The sequence below is a fragment of the Procambarus clarkii genome, chromosome 3, assembly GCF_040958095.1.
Source record: "Procambarus clarkii isolate CNS0578487 chromosome 3, FALCON_Pclarkii_2.0, whole genome shotgun sequence".
Lineage (NCBI taxonomy): Eukaryota > Metazoa > Arthropoda > Malacostraca > Decapoda > Cambaridae > Procambarus > Procambarus clarkii.
Window position 1 is genome coordinate 32133435 of NC_091152.1, and position 21374 is coordinate 32154808.

At 47.2% G+C, this 21374-nt stretch overlaps 1 protein-coding gene across 3 annotated transcripts in view; it reads left to right on the plus strand.

Moving 5' to 3' along the window:
- LOC123749604 (uncharacterized) overlaps positions 1–21374 on the plus strand; it is a 311730-nt gene that overhangs the window by 270662 nt on the left and 19694 nt on the right. For 2 of the 3 annotated variants that reach the window (XR_011229461.1, XM_069330111.1), the window contains one exon: positions 4783–4866. The exons of the other annotated variant lie outside the window; for it this stretch is intronic. Coding sequence is in view for 1 of the 2 variants with exons in the window: in XM_069330111.1 (XP_069186212.1) it covers positions 4783–4866 (84 nt within the window). In the remaining variant the exon portion in view is untranslated. The remainder of the gene's footprint in view (positions 1–4782; positions 4867–21374) is intronic. 3 annotated transcript variants of the gene reach the window in all.

The window sequence follows — 21374 nt, forward strand, 5'->3', positions numbered from 1 at the left end:
CCCTGTTCCCGGGCTCGGGTCTCTCAGGTTGTCCATAGGATTATTAAGGCTAACCAGCCTGTGGTCTGTTCTTGTGCCCACGACATGTATAACTTTGCTACTTTGGCTGCCGTCTTTGGTTGACATTCAGGCACAGGGTTTTTAGAGGTCGAAAAGGGTCCTGGCCACTCTCTAACTTGTCATTGTCCCTGATCTTCAAACACAAGGACACGAGAGGTCCTGGTCCTCTCTACCTTGTCAGTGTCCCTGGGCCTGCGTTGCATTGGGTCGGCGGTTGCAGCCGACCGGCTTTTCTTGGCTTTGTATTGAGGAGTGAGGACTGACCGCTATCTGGGTAAGTCCCTGTTTTTCTTTGTCTTTAGATAGTTAGCTCCTGGGAGCCGATGGTTTGATTGAAATGATTTAAATAGGGAGATTGAAGAAATCGAGCGGAAATTGAAACACTCATATGAAACTGAAGAAAGGCAGTTAGAACAGAAAGCAATTCAGGAAATAAAGAAAAATCCAAAATATTTCTTCTCATATGCGAAATCAAAAGCAAAAACCACTGCCAGTATTGGACCTATTTGTACAAGTGAAGGTTCATACACGGAGGATGACAAAGAAATTAGTGAAATCCTAAAAAAGCAGTTTGAGGACATGTTTAACACTCCAATAAACAACATGAAGGTGGAAGATCCAGACAATTTCTTTATGCAGGATATTCAAACCCCTGTAAATATAACTGATATAAACACGAGCGCACTAAATTTTGAAAGAGAAATTGAAAACATGCCCATGCACTCGGCCCCAGGTCCAGACTCATGGAATTCAATATTCATAAAGAAATGCAAAGTGCCGGTAGCACAGGCACTCAGTATAGTGTGGAGGAAGAGCTTGGACACGGGGGAGATACCAGATGCACTTAAAGTAGCAGACATAGCCCCTCTACACAAGGGAGGGAGCAAAGCATTGGCAAAGAATTATAGACCAGTTGCACTAACATCGCACATCATAAAAGTATTTGAGAGAGTGATTAGGAGTCAGGTCACCAATTTCATGGAGACCAATGACCTTCACAACCCAGTGCAACATGGATTTCGAGCGGGAAGATCGTGCCTTTCACAGCTACTTGAGCACTACGACAAAGTCACTGAGGCATTAGAAGAAAAACAGAATGCTGATGTGATATACACGGACTTTGCAAAGGCTTTCGATAAATGTGACCATGGCGTGATAGCACACAAAATGAAGTCAATGGGAATAACCGGTAAAGTAGGACGCTGGATACTCAGTTTTCTGTCAAACAGGACTCGGCGAGTAACGATCAACCATATAAAATCTAGTCCAAGTGCAGTTAAAAGCTCTGTACCTCAGGGTACAGTCCTTGCACCGCTGCTTTTCCTTATTCTCATATCAGATATAGACAAAAATACAAGTCACAGCTTCGTATCATCCTTTGCAGATGACACAAAAATCAGTATGAAAATTACCTCGGCTGAAGACATTGAAAAACTTCAAGCTGATATTAATAAAGTTTTCGACTGGGCATCAGAAAATAACATGATGTTTAACGGTGATAAATTCCAGGTACTCAGGTACGGTAAAAATGAGGACCTTAAACATAATACAGAGTACAAAACACAATCAAATGTACCCATAGTAGGAAAACAGCATGTGAAGGATTTGGGAATAATAATGTCTGACGACCTAACGTTTAAGGAGCATAACCAAGCAAATATTGCGACAGCCAGAAAAATGATAGGATGGATTACCAGAACTTTCAAATCCAGGGATCCCATCACAATGGTTGTACTCTTCAAGTCACTTGTGTTGTCCCGTCTTGAGTACTGCTCAGTACTCACTTCCCCCTTCAGAGCAGGAGAGATTGCTGAAATAGAGGGAATACAGAGAACATACGGCACGCATAGATGCAATAAAGCACCTAAATTATTGGGATCGTCTCAAAGCCCTCCAAATGTACTCACTAGAAAGAAGACGAGAGAGATATCAAATAATATACACCTGGAAGATACTGGAGGGCCAAGTACCAAATCTACACAGTAAAATAACAACGTACTGGAGTGAACGATATGAAAGAAAATGTAGAATAGGACCAGTGAAGAGCAGAGGTGCCATAGGCACAATCAGAGAACACTGTATAAACATCAGAGGTCCGCAGTTGTTCAACGTCCTCCCAGCAAGCATAAGAAATATTGCCGGAACAACCGTGGACATTTTCAAGAGGAAATTAGATTTATTCCTCCAAGGAGTGCCGGACCAACCGGGCTGTGGTGGGTATGTGGGCCTGCGGGCCGCTCCAAGCAACAGCCTGGTGGACCAAACTCTCACAAGTCAAGCCTGGCCTCGGGCCGGGCTTGGGGAGTAGAAGAACTCCCAGAACCCCATCAACCAGGTATCAACCAGGTAACCAGGGGCTCCCCCGCATTGAACGTAATGAAACGCCATTTTCTGAGTAAGTCCCGGAGTCGCACTGGCATACCTCCCGCGCTCCGGTCGGTGGGGTATTTGCGTATTTTGACATCCAACCTAAGAACTGAAGGTTGGATCACCGGCGTGGGGGGGTCTTGGGCTCCCCCTTCCCCCCTCTCAGAAGGGGGGGGTTGCACTGGCAGCGGGGTGGCGACATGTCATATTCGTTTCCTAATATTTGTTTGTGGAGTTCTGTACACTCGTTTGACTTTTGGTACTAATAGTTTCACCAGAATAGGGGGTTTGTTTTGGGGTGCTTACCTTTCTGGGTGCCAGATTCATTCGATGACACACATAGAATGCTCCCAACCATACGGGGTTTTCTATAGGCCATTGTTCCTCATGCCCCTCTTGAGGGGGCCAGGTTCTGGTTCATGGGCCTCAGTAGGCAAGAACTCCGTGCACATTGATGGATGCCAGAAAGTTATACATACCCATTCAGCCTGGATAGCTCCGGGGAGCCTCTGGGATTCGCCCAGAAAATGGCGTTTCATTACATTCAACGCTGGTTTTATGTGCATATTTTTTTTTTTTTTTTTTTTTTTTTTTTTTTTTTGAGATATATACAAGAGTTGTTACATTCTTGTACAGCCACTAGTACGCGTAGCGTTTCGGGCAAGTCCTTAATCCTATGGTCCCTGGAATACGATCCCCTGCCGCGAAGAATCGTTTTTTCATCCAAGTACACATTTTACTGTTGCGTTAAACAGAGGCTACAGTTAAGGAATTGCGCCCAGTAAATCCTCCCCGGCCAGGATACGAACCCATGACATAGCGCTCGCGGAACGCCAGGCGAGTGTCTTACCACTACACCACGGAGACTGTATGATAGTTTTACATTGTATCCAATTGTTAGAAAGCAATCAGGTTAGATCGCGGTCATGTCCTTCATTCACTGATACTGGTTCGGGTTGTGAGGTGTCGCACCCGGATTTATTATTAAAACAAAATTGTAAAAAAATCAATGTCTTAAAACATTGGGAAGAACTTTTCACGATGCTCATGTCAAATAATGTGATCCTTAGGCCAAATCATTACACATTACATAATTATCTGGGCCACAAAAGGTATAATGTTGGTGTATAAAAATTGACAATAACCCATAAGTTAGAACAGTGCACTAGGGATTTGTTCCAGATTTATATCAATAGTTCCACTAAGTTCAACTGATTTATTTTCATTTAAATTTATAAGTTAGAAACAAAATACTAAACATGATAAAAATACTTGGTCAAGACAAGTATGGATAATTATCAATTACTTCTAGTAATTTCTTAACTAGATTTATAACCCGAGTATGTATACTAGTATACAGTGGCACCTCGACTAACGATTGCCCCTACTTACGATAATTTCGAATTACAATGTAAATTTCATCAGAAAATGCGACTCGACATCCAATGGTGTTGTCGACTTAAAATATTTGTTGGTACACGTTCGGGTCGACCGAGCTCGTGGTTCCCAGTCACGCCGCCGACCTGCCTCAGTTTACTACAGCTGCCCGCTTAGTGACGATCCCGCCTATAAGAAATTTCGCTTTTGTAGTGATTTGTTGCATTTTAAACATTAAAGTGATTATTATATATCGTGCCATGAGTCCCAGGAAAGTCAGTGGTAAGGCTCAACATATGAGATCCCATGTAAGGATGACCATAGAGCAGAAACAAGAGATCATTCGTAAATATGAAGATGGTGTGCGGGTTGTTGAACTGGCTAGGCAGTACAACAAATCTCAGTCAATGATATCCACCATACTGGCTAAGAAAAAGGACATTATGGGTGCTAAAGTAATGCATCATTACAGACAAATGTTAAAACGAAGGGAAAAACAAATGTCTTGACAAATTTGTAGTGAGACAAACAAGCACTGAACCACAACCAGGTCCTAGTGGTATTCAGGCAAAACGTACCCCAGAGAAAACATCACTGCCTGTTGTGATAATGGAAGGGTACCCTTCCAAACAGTAACAACTCTCCTTCTCCCCCCTCATCACCATCTTCCATATGCCATCAAGAGCCCTCCATAAAGGTAAGATAAACTTAGGTACTGTATTGTAGTTAGAAAAAAATATTGTATTCAGTATAAAATGTATTTGTATGTTAATATTTTGGAGGGTGGGGAACGGATTCCCTTTATTTTTTGTGGGAAAAATTGCTTCGACTTACGATATTTCGACTTACGATCCGTCTCTGGGAACGAATTAGCATCGTAAGTCAAGGCCCCATTGTACTACTAATTTTTTCTAATTTTGTTCCAAATTAATGTAATATAGATGTGTCATTATAAATTTGTATTCTTTGTGTTGACAGGATGAGATGAGGCAAGCAAGACGGATGATGCTCTGTAAGTGGCTGCTGGACTGTGCTAGGCAAGACGGCAATGACCATAATGTGGTGAGTATCATCCCCTCCATCATAATGTGTTGTGTATCATTCCCTCCATCATAATGTGTTGTGTATCATCCCCTCCATCATAATGTGGTGAGTATCATCCCCTCCATCATAATGTGTTGTGTATCATCCCCTCCATCATAATGTAGCATGTATCATCCCTCTCCATCATAATGTGGTGTGTATCATCCCCTCCATCATAATGTAGCATGTATCATCCCCACCATCATAATGTGGTGTGTATCATCCCCTCCATCATAATGTGGTGTGTATCATTCCCTCCATCATAATGTGGTGTGTATCATCCCCTCCATCATAATGTGGTGTGTATCATTCCCTCCATCATAATGTGGTGAGTATCATCCCCCTCCATCATAATGTAGCATGTATCATCCCCTCCATAATGTAGCATGTATCATCCCTCTCCATCATAATGTGGCATGTATCATTCCCTCCATCATAATGTGGCATGTATCATTCCCTCCATCCATAATGTGTTGTGTATCATTCCCTGTGGGAAAATCTGACTCTAATATTTGAATTAAATAATGAAAACTTCAATAGCTATGAAGGACCACCACTTTATGAGAGTGGAAAACAAAAATGAGCAAGTGGATTATGGGGCCGTTAGATAGTTTTTTTAAAAGTTGTTCAATATCGACCAATATTTTTTGACTAGTTATATATGAAAAGGGCTGCAATTGTTCCAAGTTTCAGTACTGCAGCCTAAATAGAAAGGGAGATTTAATTTTTTTTTGTTTTTTTCAATGAATATTACACAATTTGAAATGAGTTGAAACCTTTCACCTTTTCAGATATAGTCATTCTATGACACTTTTCTGACACATTAACATATAATAAAGGATCTGTAGAAAAGGGTTTTCCAAAACATTTTTAGTTTTCCTAATACAAATAGTCAAAGTTCCCCCCCAAATATTATGCTAATATATCATGTTTATTGTTATTTATAAAATCAATAAATGAACTTAGGAAAAAATGCTTCCTTCAGATTTTAGAGACCTAAACTTTACATATAAGGTGTAAGTTTCATGTAAATTGAATAAAAATGAGAGTCCCGACTGGTTTATGTTACTTGAAAAATAAATCTTTAAAATATTAAAGTCTAAGGTACTGCCATTTGTGGCTGAGGTTGACATCAACCAATTTCATCCAAAATTGGCACCCTTCAGATAGGCTTACGTGCAGTCAGGTGAATAAGTTTCATGCAAATTGCCCGATAAACAAATAAGAAAAAAAAAATGTTATTTTTTTTTTAATAAAACTAATTATAATTTGTTTTTAATGTATGCTATTGTGATAGCTGAGAGTTATAGACATGATTTCAGTTGACACTTTTGTTTGATAATCGTTTCTGTGGGGAGCCCCTACGGCTCCCTGGAGCTTATCGGGCTAATGTGTGTTATGTTAGACCGGGACATTAGCTAAGGAGTTCAGACCTACCAGGGACCAGCGCCAGAACCTGGCCCCTTCAGAGAGGTTTCAGGGAGCAATGGCCCTGGAAAACCCCATATGGTTGGGGGTTTTCCTTATCTGCCATCGACCGGGGTTAGGCACCCAGAAAGGTAGGCGTAACAAAACAAACCCCACATGGTAAGAAACTACAACAAAAACCGAACAGAGAGGTAGAAAACTCCCTACAATCCCAAGGAAACAAGCAAACAAGCAAACATCACACTTTACTGCCGCGCCGATCGTCCGCGCAGCCCTCCCCACCCCGGGAGGGGGAGGGGGGAGCCCCGGACCTACCGCGCCGGCTGCCAAGCTTCAGTTCGTTCGCTAATGTCAACCGGGATTGACGCTTCTCTGGCCTCAGTTTCCTGGGCGGTGTTTGCCTTGTGTGGCGTTCACTGCCGTGTGTTGTGGTGTGCGGTGGCCAGGAGTACTTCATCAGTGCCGGGGCTGCATGTGCTTAGTGGCTGCCTTCCCTAAGCGCCCTGTGAGTACTGCCCTTGCGTTACAGGGTTATCTTCCCTGGGGCGTTCGGGAACCATTCCCGTAGAGGTTCTTGCTGCTCGGCATTTGCCTCGCCCTTGGGGCCAGCTGGGGCTTGGGGCCCTTGTTTGGCCCTGGGTAGGGATTGGTATTGTGCTGGTTAGGGCGTCAAGGTGTTGCGCAGCCTGCCACCTAAGCGGCGGCCGGTTTCTGTTGCCTCTGGAGACGGTGTACTTTTGCGGGGTTTTTCTTTTGTTTTTCATTTTCTTGCCTGGTGGGGGTCTGCCTAAGGTGGTTATAGTTCCACTGGTAGTGTTTGGCGGCCCTCTGCTAGGCCCCCGTGCTTGTACACGTCTCGAGGGGTTTTCAGTGCTATAATCTACCCTCTTGTTATGTTTGGGTTTCTAAACCGGTTAGCAACACCTTGCCCGGGCTTCCCGTAGTTGTTACCCTACGGGCCCTGGAAACCCCTGTCGGGGCTCGGGGGACCATTGACTGTGTCTTCCGGGTTCCAACCCGTCTTGTACGGGATCGTTGGTTGCTGTTCCCTTGTCTCCGGGTGACAGTCGCCATTTTTACCTCCGTCATGCTGCCTGTTGGGTCACTGACACCTTGACCCGGAGTCTTGCGAGTGATTCTCTGCTTGTTCTCCAGTACTCTCATGATGTTATTACTGTTCAGAGTACAGGCGGCATCCGTGTTGCAAGCTAGGTTAGGTTGCTGCAACATGCTAGGTTGGTTTCCCACTCGAATGCCCCGTGGCCGCCCCGTTTGGTTAGGTGCTGCTCGCCCCTTTCTCTCCATGTTCCCGGCTCCGGACCGTCTGCGTGTTTCTGGGTCGGGGCGGGGTTCAGTTGCGGCAGAGACTCGGGCGGTTTTCGGGGGATGCCCCGTTCGGGTTGGGGACGGAGGTTTGAGCCTGTGCCTCCTGCCAAGGCTTCTGGGTCTTACCAGCGGCCCTTTCTTGTTGCCTTTCCCATGGGCTCTTGCTTTTCTTTCAGGGCGGAGGGCTTGGAGGACGGCTCTGCCCCGGGGCCTCTGTTGTTGGTTCCCGGGGCTGTGGGGGATGCCTACTAGCAGTTCTGGGGCGGTTTTGCCCCTTCAGGGGTTTTTCTGCTGTTGGGCGTCGTTTTTCGCCCTTCCAGTCTGCTAGCTTCCCACATTTGCTGGCGTGTTTTTGTGTATTAAGCGTCAGTCACAGCCCCTGCTGGCGGCCATTTTCGTCTGCCGGTTTCCCGGCGTGGCCACCAGGGCGGCGTTGCGGTTTGTTTACATGCGCCTGAGTGTGCGAGCGAGCGTCTCTGGTGAGTTTTCAAAAAATTTGCAGGGTTTTTGTTCTCCTGTTGTCGTTTCTTTGTTTTTCTGGTGTTTTCTTGCCGTTGCCTGTTTCTCTGGGAACGTTTGGGTGTTGATTTGGGTCTGAGCCTCTGGGTTTAGGCTCAGTGCCCCTGGCTGGTATGCTTGCTCCCACACCTTGCCCCTCGGTTTTCGGTCTGTTGGGACCGTTTTCCCAGGGCGTTCTGCTGGGGTCTGTGCTTTGCCTTTTAGTGGTGTTCTCCGCTGGCAAATGTGGTGGTTTGGGCTCCCCCTGGTTCGATTCTGGGTTCCTTTGGGTTCCTTGGTTTCGTTCTGGAGGTTTCTTCCTCTTGGGCCCCCTTTTGTGGGTTCAGGGGACTTTGTTTCCTCATGTGACCCGGTTCTGCCTTTTGGGGTTCTGGGGTCTTCCTGGCTTGCAGACTGAGCTTTTTGGGTCTTGGCACATGTTGTGGTTGTGCTGGGACTTTGTGGTTTTGCTGTCGAGGTGGGCCTTTTGATGCAGTTTTGTGCCTTCTTTGCCTGGCCGGCGTAGTGCTCTTTGCCACTAGTCGGCGGCTTGTGCTTTTACACTATGTCCTCACCTAGTTGTGCTTGTGGGGGTTGAGCTCTGGCTCCTTGGTCCTGCCTCTCAACCGTCCGTCAACAGGTGTATCGGTTCCTGTGCCTCTTGGGCTCTGTCATGTCTACATGTGACATTGTATGGGGGTCAGCCTCGTTCCTTGTGTGAGGAGTCGCCACATTACTTCTTAGTGCTTTCCCGTTCCCATTCTGACACTCACAAAAAAAAAAAAAAAAAAAAAAAAAAAAAAAAAAAAAAAAACTAATTCTATCTGTGGCTCTTTTGGGTACTCAGTTTCCACCTGTGTCCCCTAGTGCGTGTGCCCCTTGTGTTACATAGCCTGTCCTTCTCAACCCTGTCGATTCCCTTGGGTATCTTGTATGTGGTGATCAGGTCTCCCCTCACTTCCTCTTCCAGCGAAGTGTGGTTTCTTTCCCGTAGTCTCTCCTCATGACTTCGGTAGTGTACTTTTTCTTTCTGAAGGGGTTCTGTTCCCTTCTCTGTTGACTGGGCGCTGGGGGAGCAGCTTGCTCTGTTGCCTCTCGCTTGGTCCCGCTGTTGGTGGGCGCTTTGGGTTGTCTTCCGGCCTCTGCTGGCGTCGGAGGACGGCTTCTCCCCCTTGGGGGGGGTTCAGAGCTGGCGGGGTGGGCTTCTTCCCTGCGCTTCGTCATTTCCTCTTCGTGGGTGCGTGGGGCGTGGTCGATCCGCCCCATCCTTCTGGGCTTCCCGTCTGCTCTTTGCAGTCATGAGCTTTTCCCGTCTGCTCTTTGCAGTCATGAGTTTTTCCAGTCTGCAGTTCTTCTGGACTACTTCCGTCTGCGCCCTGGATCCTCTCCCCTGCTCGGAGGACTGTTGTCTCCTGTTCGGATTCTGTTAGGGCCGGGTGCATGGATGGTGGACCTGGACCTCCAGGTCACTTCTTGGCACGTTCCTCTCCAGTTTTTCTGGGGCTAGCACGGTTGGTAATTCCCTATGTGTACTTACCTCAGTGTAGTTACAGGATGTGAGCTACTCTCGTGGTGTCCCGTCTTCCCGGCACTCTTTGTCATATAATGCCTTGATTATACTTGTCATATTGTCATATAATGATTGTCATATGTCATAATATGTCTTCATATGGTTGTCATACAATGCTTTGGTGGTGGGGCTTCAGGTTTGCTGTTTTTATTGCATTCCCTATTTTGTGAAGGGCACTTTGTATACTCTTTGCATCTTTACCGGATCTTAGTGCCCTGTCTGCGTCTGAGATTCGGTGTCTGGCCTACCTCGACGACTGGCTGGAGTGGGCTCCCAGTCAGTCCGCTTGTCTGCTCGCCAGGGGATGGTTCTTTCCAGATCGCTGGGTTTGGTTTCCTGGTGATCTGGAGGTTTTACCTTCTGTTTCCGTCCCGGGTTCGGACCTGGGCCTTGTTTCAGGCTCTTGGGCCCCTCATTGTCTTCCCTCCAGAAGTGTTGCTGTGGCTGTGGTCCCGCCTTTGGCTGTTCAGGAGGGGGTCCCGGGTTGCTCAGCGGTTGCTTGGGCGGTTGTGCGGGAGTTTGCACTTCGGCGTGCTTATCTGCCCGCGGAGTCGGGTTTGACTCCGGCGTCGGTTGGTTCCTACGGAGACTCCACTTCCGCCTCTTGCATTCCTTGGGTTCCTCTGGGGATCTGGTGTTGGTGCTGCGTCACCAGCTTCCTCTTTGGGGTTTTCGGGGTTCCGTACCTTGGCGGCTCCCCGAGCCTTCGCTCGATGTGTTCACGGACGGGTCGTCTCTCGGCTGGGGCTTTGTGACCAGTGCTCACCAGGTCGGCCGAGGTTGATGGAGTCTGTCTGTCCATCGGGCTCACAGCCCGGTTCAGGTGTTCATGGCTGTCTGGTTTGCGCTTCGGAGGGTTTGGGTCACTAGGTACTCTCCCATTCAGCTCTGTTTGGACTGTTCTCTGGTGGTTCTTGCCGGAACCACAGGGGGTTTGGTTAACCGTGTGGTTCGTGTCCGGGGTGTGTCCTGCATCCTGGTGGACAGCTGTCTCGGTTCATTCCTCTTCGTGGGTTGGCCAGTCGTCGCCGATTCGTTTTGTTGGCTCTGTTGGGCTTATGGACTCCTGGCCATGGACGTCTTCGGGTCGGCGTGGTCTAGGCGTCGCCCGTTTTGTGGCGCCCTTCCCACCTGCGAGGACTTCACGGTGGAGGCTTTCGGCAGGCCTGGTCGAGGTGGGGGGTACCGGTACCTCTTCTCCCGGTCCAGCTGTTGCTTCGGGTTCTGGCTCAGTTGCAGCCCATTCCCACGAGAACAGTCCTTATGGTTCCACTGTGGCCGGCCCGGCCTTCTTTTCAGACGCTGCTTGATAGGTGTCCGTACCCGGGGCGTTTTTCCTGAGGCTTCGCCTCTTTCAGCAGGCCGAATCGGTCCTGTCCGTGACTGGTTCGGCCTTCTCTTTGGCTCTTCGCGTCTGGTATTTTGACGCAGGTATCGCCATCTCTATGGTGTTCAGGTGGCTTTGTTGACGGTGTCCCACCTGCGAGCTTCGTCTTGGAGACTGTATGACGTTTCTTACGTCTTCTCGCGTTTTGTTTCCCCCCCGGCCTGCTCATGAGTCGCCTGAGCCATCCTGGTCCTTGTTCAGGGTGCCTTCTCTTCCCCTCAGTTTGTGGTAGCCCCTTCGGTTTTAGTTTCCTCCTCTTTGGTACTGGTGGTAGCTTTATTGGTGTGCAGCCTTTCTCTGTCCTGGCGACGGTCGAGACGGCTGCTTTCCGGAGGGGTTCTTGGGGTATTAGTACTTGTTTGGTTTGGCCGGGGGGTGCGTCCTGTGTTCTCCCGGGTCGTCCGCAGTGTTTTCCTTCTTACTGCGGTCTGTCTTTGCGCCCGTGCTGTTCAGACGTTTGCAGCAATTGCTGCTGTGTTGGTGACGTCTCGGGCTCATTTCGGGCGCAGGGAATTGTGGGTCGCACAGGTTTTTGGCCGCCCATCCATGTGTGCGTCTGTTCTTGGGCGTTCTTGTTGCCTTGGGTCGCAGGTTTGCGACAGGTTGTCTTGGCTTTGCGTTGCAGAGTTTGTGGCGGCCGCCTCCCGGGTTAGCCCTTTCTTTTCCTTCTCTTTGGGTATGAAGCTCCAGGGAGCCGTAGGGGCTCCCCACAGAAAACCAGCGTTGAATGTAATGAAACGCCATTTTCTGGGTGAGCCCCGGAGGCTCCCTGGAAACCCTCCCTCCCACCGGTCGGCGGTTTTTTCGCGTTGGTTGAAGCTTAGCTTCCGAACTGGAGCTTGGCAGCCGGCGCGGTAGGTCCGGGGCTCCCCCCTCCCCCTCCCGGGGTGGGGAGGGCTGCGCGGACGATCGGCGCGGCAGTAAAGTGTGATGTTTGCTTGTTTGCTTGTTTCCTTGGGATTGTAGGGAGTTTTCTACCTCTCTGTTCGGTTTTTGTTGTAGTTTCTTACCATGTGGGGTTTGTTTTGTTACGCCTACCTTTCTGGGTGCCTAACCCCGGTCGATGGCAGATAAGGAAAACCCCCAACCATATGGGGTTTTCCAGGGCCATTGCTCCCTGAAACCTCTCTGAAGGGGCCAGGTTCTGGCGCTGGTCCCTGGTAGGTCTGAACTCCTTAGCTAATGTCCCGGTCTAACATAACACACATTAGCCCGATAAGCTCCAGGGAGCCTCCGGGGCTCACCCAGAAAATGGCGTTTCATTACATTCAACGCTGGTTTTTTGACCATTTTGGAAAATTTTTGACATTAAATATTTTTTTCTCCCTTCCTATTTACGCTACAATGCCGAGACTTGGACCAGATGAAACCCTTTTCATATACAACTTGTCAAAAAAGTTTGATTGAAATTGAACTAGTTTTCATTTATTGCATATTTTTAGCATATTTGGAACTAACCACCCCCTAATATTGATACCAAGAACTAGTGTCCTATGGATCTTAACCCCTCAACTGCACGGCTTCCAAATATGGCACCCCCCCCCCAGTGTGCAGGAAATAAATTATCTGGAAAAAGTTTTGAGTGTCAAAAACCCTTCCCTGAGTATGGTTATAGTAACTGAAACTCTAATTTGTACTTACTTTGGCTGCTATGGGGTCCATAAGTTGGCGCGTGATGTCATCATTCCCTGTTCTCCCATGGCGTATGCGCCCGGGGCAGGATGCACGCGCTGCCGCGAATATATTTTTGTTAATTTTTTGCGCACAGTTCCTAATACATTCTATTTGTTTTTGCGTATCAATCCTATGTATAATGAACATATACACTATATTATACAAATACACATATTTATTCAGGTAAAGTACATACATACAAGGTGAGATACAAAACGATGATGGATTTATAGATGGAGCTAGTACATACAATGCCTAAAGCCACTATTACGCAAAGCGTTTCGGGCAGGAAAAACACTAAGACTGACCTGACTTGTGAGGTTGATGGGGTTCTGGGAGTTCTTCTACTCCCTAAGCCCGGCCTGAGGCCAGGCTCAACTTGTGAGAGTTTGGTCCACCAGGCTGTTGCTTGCAGCGGCCCACAGGCCCACATACCCACCACAGCCCGGTTGGTCCGGTACTCTTTGCAGGAAACAATCTAGTTTCCTCTTGAAGATGTCCACGGTTGTTCCGGCAATATTTCTTATGCTCGCTGGGAGGGTGTTAAACAATCGTGGACCTCTGATGTTTATACAGTGTTCTCTGATTGTGCCTATGGCACCCCTGCTCTAAACTGGTTCTATTCTGCATTTTCTTCCATGTCGTTCACTCCAGTACGTTGTTATTTTACTGTGTAGATTTGGTACTTGGCCCTCCAGTATCTTCCAGGTGTATATTATTTGATATCTCTCTCGTCTCCTTTCTAGTGAGTACATTTGGAGGGTTTTGAGATGATCCCAATAATTTAGGTGCTTTATCGCATCTATGCGTGCCGTATATGTTCTCTGAATTCCCTCTATTTCAGCAATCTCTCCTGCTCTGAAGGGGGAAGCGAGTACTGAGCAGTACTCAAGACGGGACAACACAAGTGACTTGAAGAGTACAACCATTGTGATGGGGTCCCTGGATTTTAAAGTTCTCGTAATCCATCCGATCATTTTTCTGGCTGATGCAATATTTGCTTGGTTATGCTCCCTAAACGTTAGGTCGTCAGACATCATTATTCCCAAATCCTTGACATGCCGTTTTCCTACTATGGGCAGATTCGATTGTGTTTTGTACCCTGTATTATGTTTAAGGTCCTCATTTTTACCGTATCTGAGTACCTGGAATTTATCACTGTTAAACATAATGTTATTTTCTGATGCCCAGTCGAAAACTTTATTAATATCAGCTTGAAGTTCTTCAATGTTTTCAGCTGAGGTAATTTTCATACTGATTTTTGTGTCATCTGCAAAGGATGATACGAAGCTGTGACTTGTATTTTTGTCTATATCTGATATATGAATAAGGTAAAGCACCGGTGCAAGAACTGTACCCTGCGGTACAGAGCTTTTAACTGCGTTTGGACTAGATTTTATATGGTTGACTGTTACTCGCTGAGTCCTGTTTGACAGAAAACTGAGTATCCAGCATCCTACTTTACCGATTATTCCCATTGACTTCATTTTGTGTGTTATCACGCCATGGTCACATTTATCGAAAGCCTTTGCAAAGTCCGTGTATATCACATCAGCATTCTGTTTTTCTTCTAATGCCTCAGTGACTTTGTCGTAGTGATCAAGTAGCTGTGAGAGGCACGATCTTCCCGCTCGAAATCCATGTTGGCCTGGGTTGTAAAGGTCATTGGTCTCCATGAAATTGGTGACCTGACTCCTAATCACTCTCTCAAATACTTTTATTATGTGCAACGTTAGTGCAACTGGTCTATAATTCTTTGCCAGTGCTTTGCTCCCTCCCTTGTGTAGAGGGGCTGTGTCTGCTACTTTAACCCTTAACATGCTAGGGGTATAATATCCTTTCTTCCCCACAGGCGCATGTAATTTTGAAAAAAAAAAAAAAAAAAAAATTATTTTTTTTTCCTAACCTGTTAATTTGTGTTCACTGATCCCGGGAAAAATAATAAAAAAATCGTAAGTGGCATATATTGCCCGCTATAGGGCGGGGAAGTCTGGCAAATTATAGGCGCTGACTCAGCGTGCGTCCAAGGCAGTCTGTTGCTCGCCAGCTGTCAGGCCGGAGTTGCCACAAAGAGATAATTACCGAATTATTTCAATGTCTCTTGATTGATTTTTCATAGTTTTTTTTGCTGTAATATTATTCAATAGTGTGTAGTTTGATATATTTATATAATAAAATGAGTGAATCATTGCTGTACTCAAAAATATGGTGTGCATATTGTTGATTCAATTATGTTCATCAATCAGTGAACAAATACTTTGTCGGTTATTACACTATAAGCACAGGTTATATACTGGTATATGTATCTGCATGTTTTGTTTGCCCTCCCTCAAGTCATCTGACTCACCCACATTCTCCTCCCACAATACTGTTTTTGCTATAATTCACTATATACAGACGTTATATATAAGTATCTACATGTTTTGTTCACCATAACTGTACATCTAAGCTTGTATGGTGAGTAAAGGCACAAAGACGTAGGACCTCACAAAGTCAGCTGATGGCTGCCGCCCTCAAGGCCAGACGCACTAATATTTCTCCTCCAACAATACTGTGTGGTGTTATTACGCAATATACACACATTATATATAAATATCTACCTGTTTTATTCACCATACTTGTACAAATAAACTGGTATGGTGCCCAAAGACCATCGTGGTAACCAGTAAACAACACCGTCGTCTGCACGGTGGCGTCGTGCAGACGACGCCACCGCCCTCACTAAAATGGCGGCTCCCAACCTTCTCTTGCTGTTTATACCCTCTATACACACGTTATATATAAGTATCTACATTTGTGTTCACCATAGTGAACCACTAAGCTGGTATGGTGAGTGCAGTCAATAAAAGGTGGCCACACACAGTCAGAAGACATCGCCACCACCCTCCCTCCCACAGCATTACTCCTCCCTCCATCTATCCAGTCTATCCTTTTATTATTAAAATTGAATTTACTGAATAATCCCTCTCGCTTTATCAACGTTTTAAGTTTATTCCGAGTATTAATGGTCGTTTGCACTTCAATGAGCTTGTGATCTGAGTATGTGGTATCTGATATCGTAATGTCCCTGATTGTCTTCATTGTTCGTAAAGACCAGATCTAGAATATTTTCATTTCTCGTTGGCTCCGATATCTGCTGGTTGAGTGAAAATTTGTCACAGAATCTAAGTAGTTCTCTAATCAGTGGTTGGTTAGGTCCCGATAGATTTCCTGGTATAATAATATTGTTTACTATTCTCCATCTGAGACTAGGCAAGTTGAAGTCACCTAGGAAGATAATATCAGGTATTGGGTAAAAACAGCCAAAGGTGATACTGCAACCGGAGCAAGGTTGCTAAAGGGAAGAGAGAGGGATGCAATCAGAGAATCTCACACGAGGCCCAGCCAAGTCCGAACCTGGAGACAGAACCAATTGGGACTTCCGCCAGTTCACCAGGAACTCAAACCTGGGAAGCTGGGAAAGAACCAGATCCATGGATAGCAGACAAGCAAACCAGATGGGAGCCCATACCAACCAGTCGTCGAGGGAGGCCAAAATCCAAAGACCTAGCAGATGCAGATAGGCCACCATGACCCGAGTCGTGGGAACGTGTGAAATTGGGAGGTACCAGATTCACGCCAAACTGAAGATGACGAAAGGGGTAAGCCTGTTGCCCCACCACGAAACCCAACCAATCCCTGAAACCCTGATGGAGGAGGATGTGCCAATATGCGTCTTTCAGAACTAGAGAAATCATCCAAGCACCCTGATTGAGAATGAACCAAACCTAGGATAACGTAGTCATCTGAAAAGAGGGGCAAGGAATCAACCCGTTGAGATGAGACAAGTCTAGAATCTTCTGAAGATCCACACAGTCCTTTTTCAGAACTGGAAACAAGTGGGGGAAACCCACTTGAGAGAGAAAATCATTTCAACCATGCCCCAAGCGCACCCACTCCGTGATGACCCGACAGATGGACGGGAAAGAGGCCTGTCCCGAAGACCTGACCCCCAGATGGGAGGATATGCCGCTCAAAGCCACCTAAGGCTGGAAGAAACGACCCGAAAAAAAAAGTGAATCATGGGAGTCGGTCGGCCGAGTGGACAGCACACTGGACTTGTGATCCTGTGGTCCTGGGTTCGATCCCGGGCGATGGTAAGAAACAATGGGCAGAGTTTCTTTCACCCTATGCTCCTGTTACCTAGCAGTAAAATATATACCTGGGTGTTAGTCAGCTGTCACGGGCTGTTTCCTGGGGGTGGAGGCCTGGTCGAGGACCGGGCCACGGGGACACTAAAGCCCCAAAATCATTTCAAGATAACCTCAAGATAACCTCTCAAGATGGGACCAGGCACAGGCAAAGAGAGGCGAACCTTCCCCCCCCCCCCTCCATCCCCCGGCTAATGGGACAACGCATGAAAGGGCCGATGTGAACCCTGAGAAGCCAACCTTCACACTGTATGAACACCGCACCGACCAGATGAAGAAGGCACTGGGGAACTTGGATGAAGAAACTGGCACCAAGGTCCGGTTGCAACCCGTTCTCGCAATTGCTTATAGTCAATATTGGTTTATTAATAAGTGCATATGTGACATACTAATTTATTGTGGATATTTTAGTTTACCTTGAAAAGCTGAATAGAAAACACCGACCTAACCCTAACCTTCTTAGTATGTTAAGATAAGCATGTTATTGCTTCTTAATTAAAATTAGTACTTAACCTATACCTATACAGTATTGATATTACAGTTTTATAAAAATAATAAAACAAAACCAAAATATTTAAATAAATTGTAAAGTAACTCGGGATAATGTCAAATATTGTATAAAATCCCTATTGTTTAATAAAACTGAAAAATAAATTCCTAATATTAAAAAAGATGTTTAGCAAATCTATAGGAAGAGTTTGTACCTTAAAAACAAAATATAGCGTGGCATATACCACATACGTATGTATTAATCAGTCAAATAGTGACTATAAGCAATAAGTCATATATGTACTGTCTTGTGCGAGAGCGGGTTGCCTACCCCGACCAAACAAGGTCTAAGCCCTTGCAAGACCCAACCAAGAGGGTCAGAACGACCCCCATGGAGCACCAACAAGTCCCAAATAGGCTGCCAACTGGCAAAAGCCGCCGACAGAAACTGGACAACACTGTTCTTCGGTAACAACAGAGGACAAAATGGCGAAGAAGGCCAAAGAGACAGGGCCTAAGCTGAATCCAAAGACAGAGCAAGCACAGCCTACCGACATATGAGACGAGAGGTGAAAACAACGAAACCCCCTCCTGGAGGATCGGGGTCAAACAGCTTCAGCAAGGCAGATAACGCTGCAGCAGCCGTAACCAGAACCCCCAACTGAGGGGCCCCCTCACGCAGTGCCCCCACATCCTCTGAAAGTCAATCCAAAGACAGCGCCAGAAAACCGAAGAAATGCAGGACCGAGGCCAAATGACCATGAGTGTATCCATGGTGCAATCGAGCCCATGGGTTTTCCAGGGCCAGTAGTTTCCAGGATGAATCAGCCCTTTGGAAAGCCCAGGCACTAGGGCCAGTAAAGCTGGAAGAACCCTGTCTGTATGGGCAAACTGACTGCCAGTAGCAGTTGTGAATCCTCGGGGACAACAGTGGAGGACCACCAACACAATCTAGGCTAGCCTAATAAGGAGCTAAGCAGATTTCCTCTGTCCACAACAGGCAAAAAATTAAAAAAAAAAAAAATCACACTAGCAAACTAGCTGTAAGAAACATAGACCGCCACATTGATAGTAAAGCTGGTTGTCTGTAGCCACAATGCAGCCAAAAAACACCCCCCCCCCCCCTCAAAAAAAAAAAAAACTCTCCCAGCCAAAATAAACACTCCTACCTGGAGCAAGACGGAAAGCCCCCAAGACCCCCAAATAACCACATCCATGGATATTCCTTTCTCTCTTCCCCTCCAGTTTTTGCTGGGGCCCACAACTCTACTGTTCTCTTGATCCATCATGATATTCCCATCGTTTCCCTACTTTTTCAGTCGCCCATTCAGTGTTCTGCAGCCTGTATCTTTGTGAGTAAATGGTGTACAGTCTGTTCAGTTTATCTTCCCCCAAATGTTCCGCTTTCTCTTCCTGATCTGCTGGACTCCTTACCAGAGCCTGTGCTCCTTTTTTGTGATTTTTTTAACTGTCAGCATACCCTCTGGGGGAGATGTTCTGACGAACACCCGGGGCTGCCACCTTGAACAATTTGTCCTCTCTTCTTCTGTCTCTTCTGCATTCTGATGAGCCCTCTCATGTTGACTCCTGCAATCCCATCCTTTCTTGTCTTCATCTTTCTCTCTGCTCATCTTCTCTTTATTTGGACTGCACCTGGTGGATTCTTAAAGACCTATATAAGTGACTATTTCTGCAGCCTTGTCACCTTCTCTTTTCACTCTCCCCTCCGTAAGGCTAAGCGTGAGGGTCGGAGATCTTTTGTTTCTACCATTATGTCTGACACTCCTCTGCCCCTGATCTGGAAGAAAATTTGTAAGATAGTGGGCAAGTTTGTTCCAGATGTCTCGCCAGTCCTTTACCTCCGTGGTTCTATTGTGGCGGATTCGGTGTTGATCGCGACGAACTGGGTTTACACTTTTCGACTGTTAGCGCCAGTTCTCATCTTCCTCCTCCTTTCCTTACTTGTAAGCCCCTTCTCGAATCTTGTCCCCTTAGATTTTTGCACTCGTCTTCAGCTTCCCTATAATATTACTTTCTCTCTCAGAACTCCAGTCTGCCCTGGCCGTCTGGGGTTCTACAGCTGTGGGCTCAGGTGATATTCATTATGAGATACTTCGCCATCTCCATTTATGCACGTTTCAGTACAGTATTTAATGAATGTTTATAACCATGTCTGGGAATTGTCGTCAGTCCCTGAGGACTGGGAGGACTGGCTTGAGGTAGTTGTTCTTCCTTCTCGGAAACCTTGTTCTCTAGGGTCATCTCCTAAAGACTTCCGCCCTATTGCTCTCACAAGTTGCGTCTGCAAACTCTTTGAACGTATGGTCAGTGTGTGTTTGATGTGGTTCTTGGAACGCTCTCACCTCCTTCCCCTTCTCAATTTGGCTTTTGTAAGTGTTGCAGCACGATTGATGTCCTCGTGAACTTGAAGGTCTACGTTAGTACTGACTTTGCTTCGAAGACCTCCGTGGTTACTGTCCTTTCTGGGGGGAGCCCCGTTGGCTCCCCGGAGCTTTACCGGCTGATATGCTAATGTCAGACTTTGGCATCAGTCATGTGTATGGAGTTCTAGGGCCTACCGGGGACCACGAGCCAGAACCTGGCCCCCTCAGAGAGGCAAGGGGAGCAATGGCCTATAGAAACCCCCGTGTGGTTGGAAGCATTCTATGTCTGCCATCGACCGGGTCAAGCATCCAGAAAGGTAAGCATTCCAAAACAAACCCCTATTCTGGTGAAAATTGCTACCTAAGCCGAACTAGTGGATAGAAGTCTTCAACAGAAAACAAGGAAACTAGTATGACGTCATACGTCACCGCGCCGCTGTCTGCGCAGCTCCCCCCTCCCCGGGAGGGGGAAGGGGGAGCCCCAGACCTCCCACGCCAGCTATCCACCCATCAGTTCTTCGGCTGATGCTATAGGCAATGGTTATGTGCTCCAGCTCCAGTGGTTGTTTCAGCACTGTACCTAGAGTGTGGTGTCTGTTTTCTAGGTGGTGCGTGAGCCGGGAGTGATTCTTCAGTACTCGGGCTGCATGCGCCTAGGGTTCCCTTCCCTAGGTGCCCTGTAAGTACTGCCCTTGGGGCTTGGGGCCACCTTCCACAAGTTCCTTGGGTCCTGCCCCTGCTTGGCCGTTTACTGCTTGGTTTTCGGCCGCTCTTTGTGTGCTCGGGTGTTCTGTCTCCCTTGTTCGCCTTAGAGTAAGGGGCAGTGTTTGCACTGGTGGGGCGCAGGGTACTGTGCAGCTTGTCTTTACCAATTATAGCGGCCGGCTCTGTTCTGCTTTGGTACGCTGTCCTCTTGCGGGGTTTTCTTTTTCTTTTTGTTTATCTACCTGGTGGGGGGGTCTGCCTTCGTTCTTGCCCCTTGTGTCCCTTGTGTTCTGAGTATTTTCTGGTGGTACCCCTGCTAGGTCCCCGTGAGTGTACACGTCCCGGGGGTTCAGCTCTTAGAAAGTTGTTTGGTAGCTTTGGGTGCCGGTTAGCAGTACCCTGCCTGGGATTACCTGAGCGCGAGTCCTCATAAAGCAAACGCTCGGGACCCTGGGAAACCCCTGGGGGCGCGTGGGTCCGATGAATGTGACCCCCAGAGTCCCCTCCTCGCTTCCAGCGAGTTTGAGGGTTGCTCTCACCCTTTGTCTCTGGGTGACTCTCCGTTTTGCCTCCGTCTGCTGCCTGTGGGGTCGGTGACACCTTCGACCCGGAGTCCTGCGAGTTTGGTTGCTCGTTGTGGCTCGGTTACCCAGTTGTGCTAACAAAGCGGGTGCGGGCAGCAGGGGCGTTGCACTTGAGCCTTGGTGGTGGCAACGTTCTCGTGGTTTCCTCCCCGGGAGCCCCGGGGCTGCCCCGTTGTAGTTCGTTTTGGGACTTGGGAGTGTTGGTTGCTTCGGTTCCATCCACGCCCCCTTGTCTTTCCCCTGGATCACCCT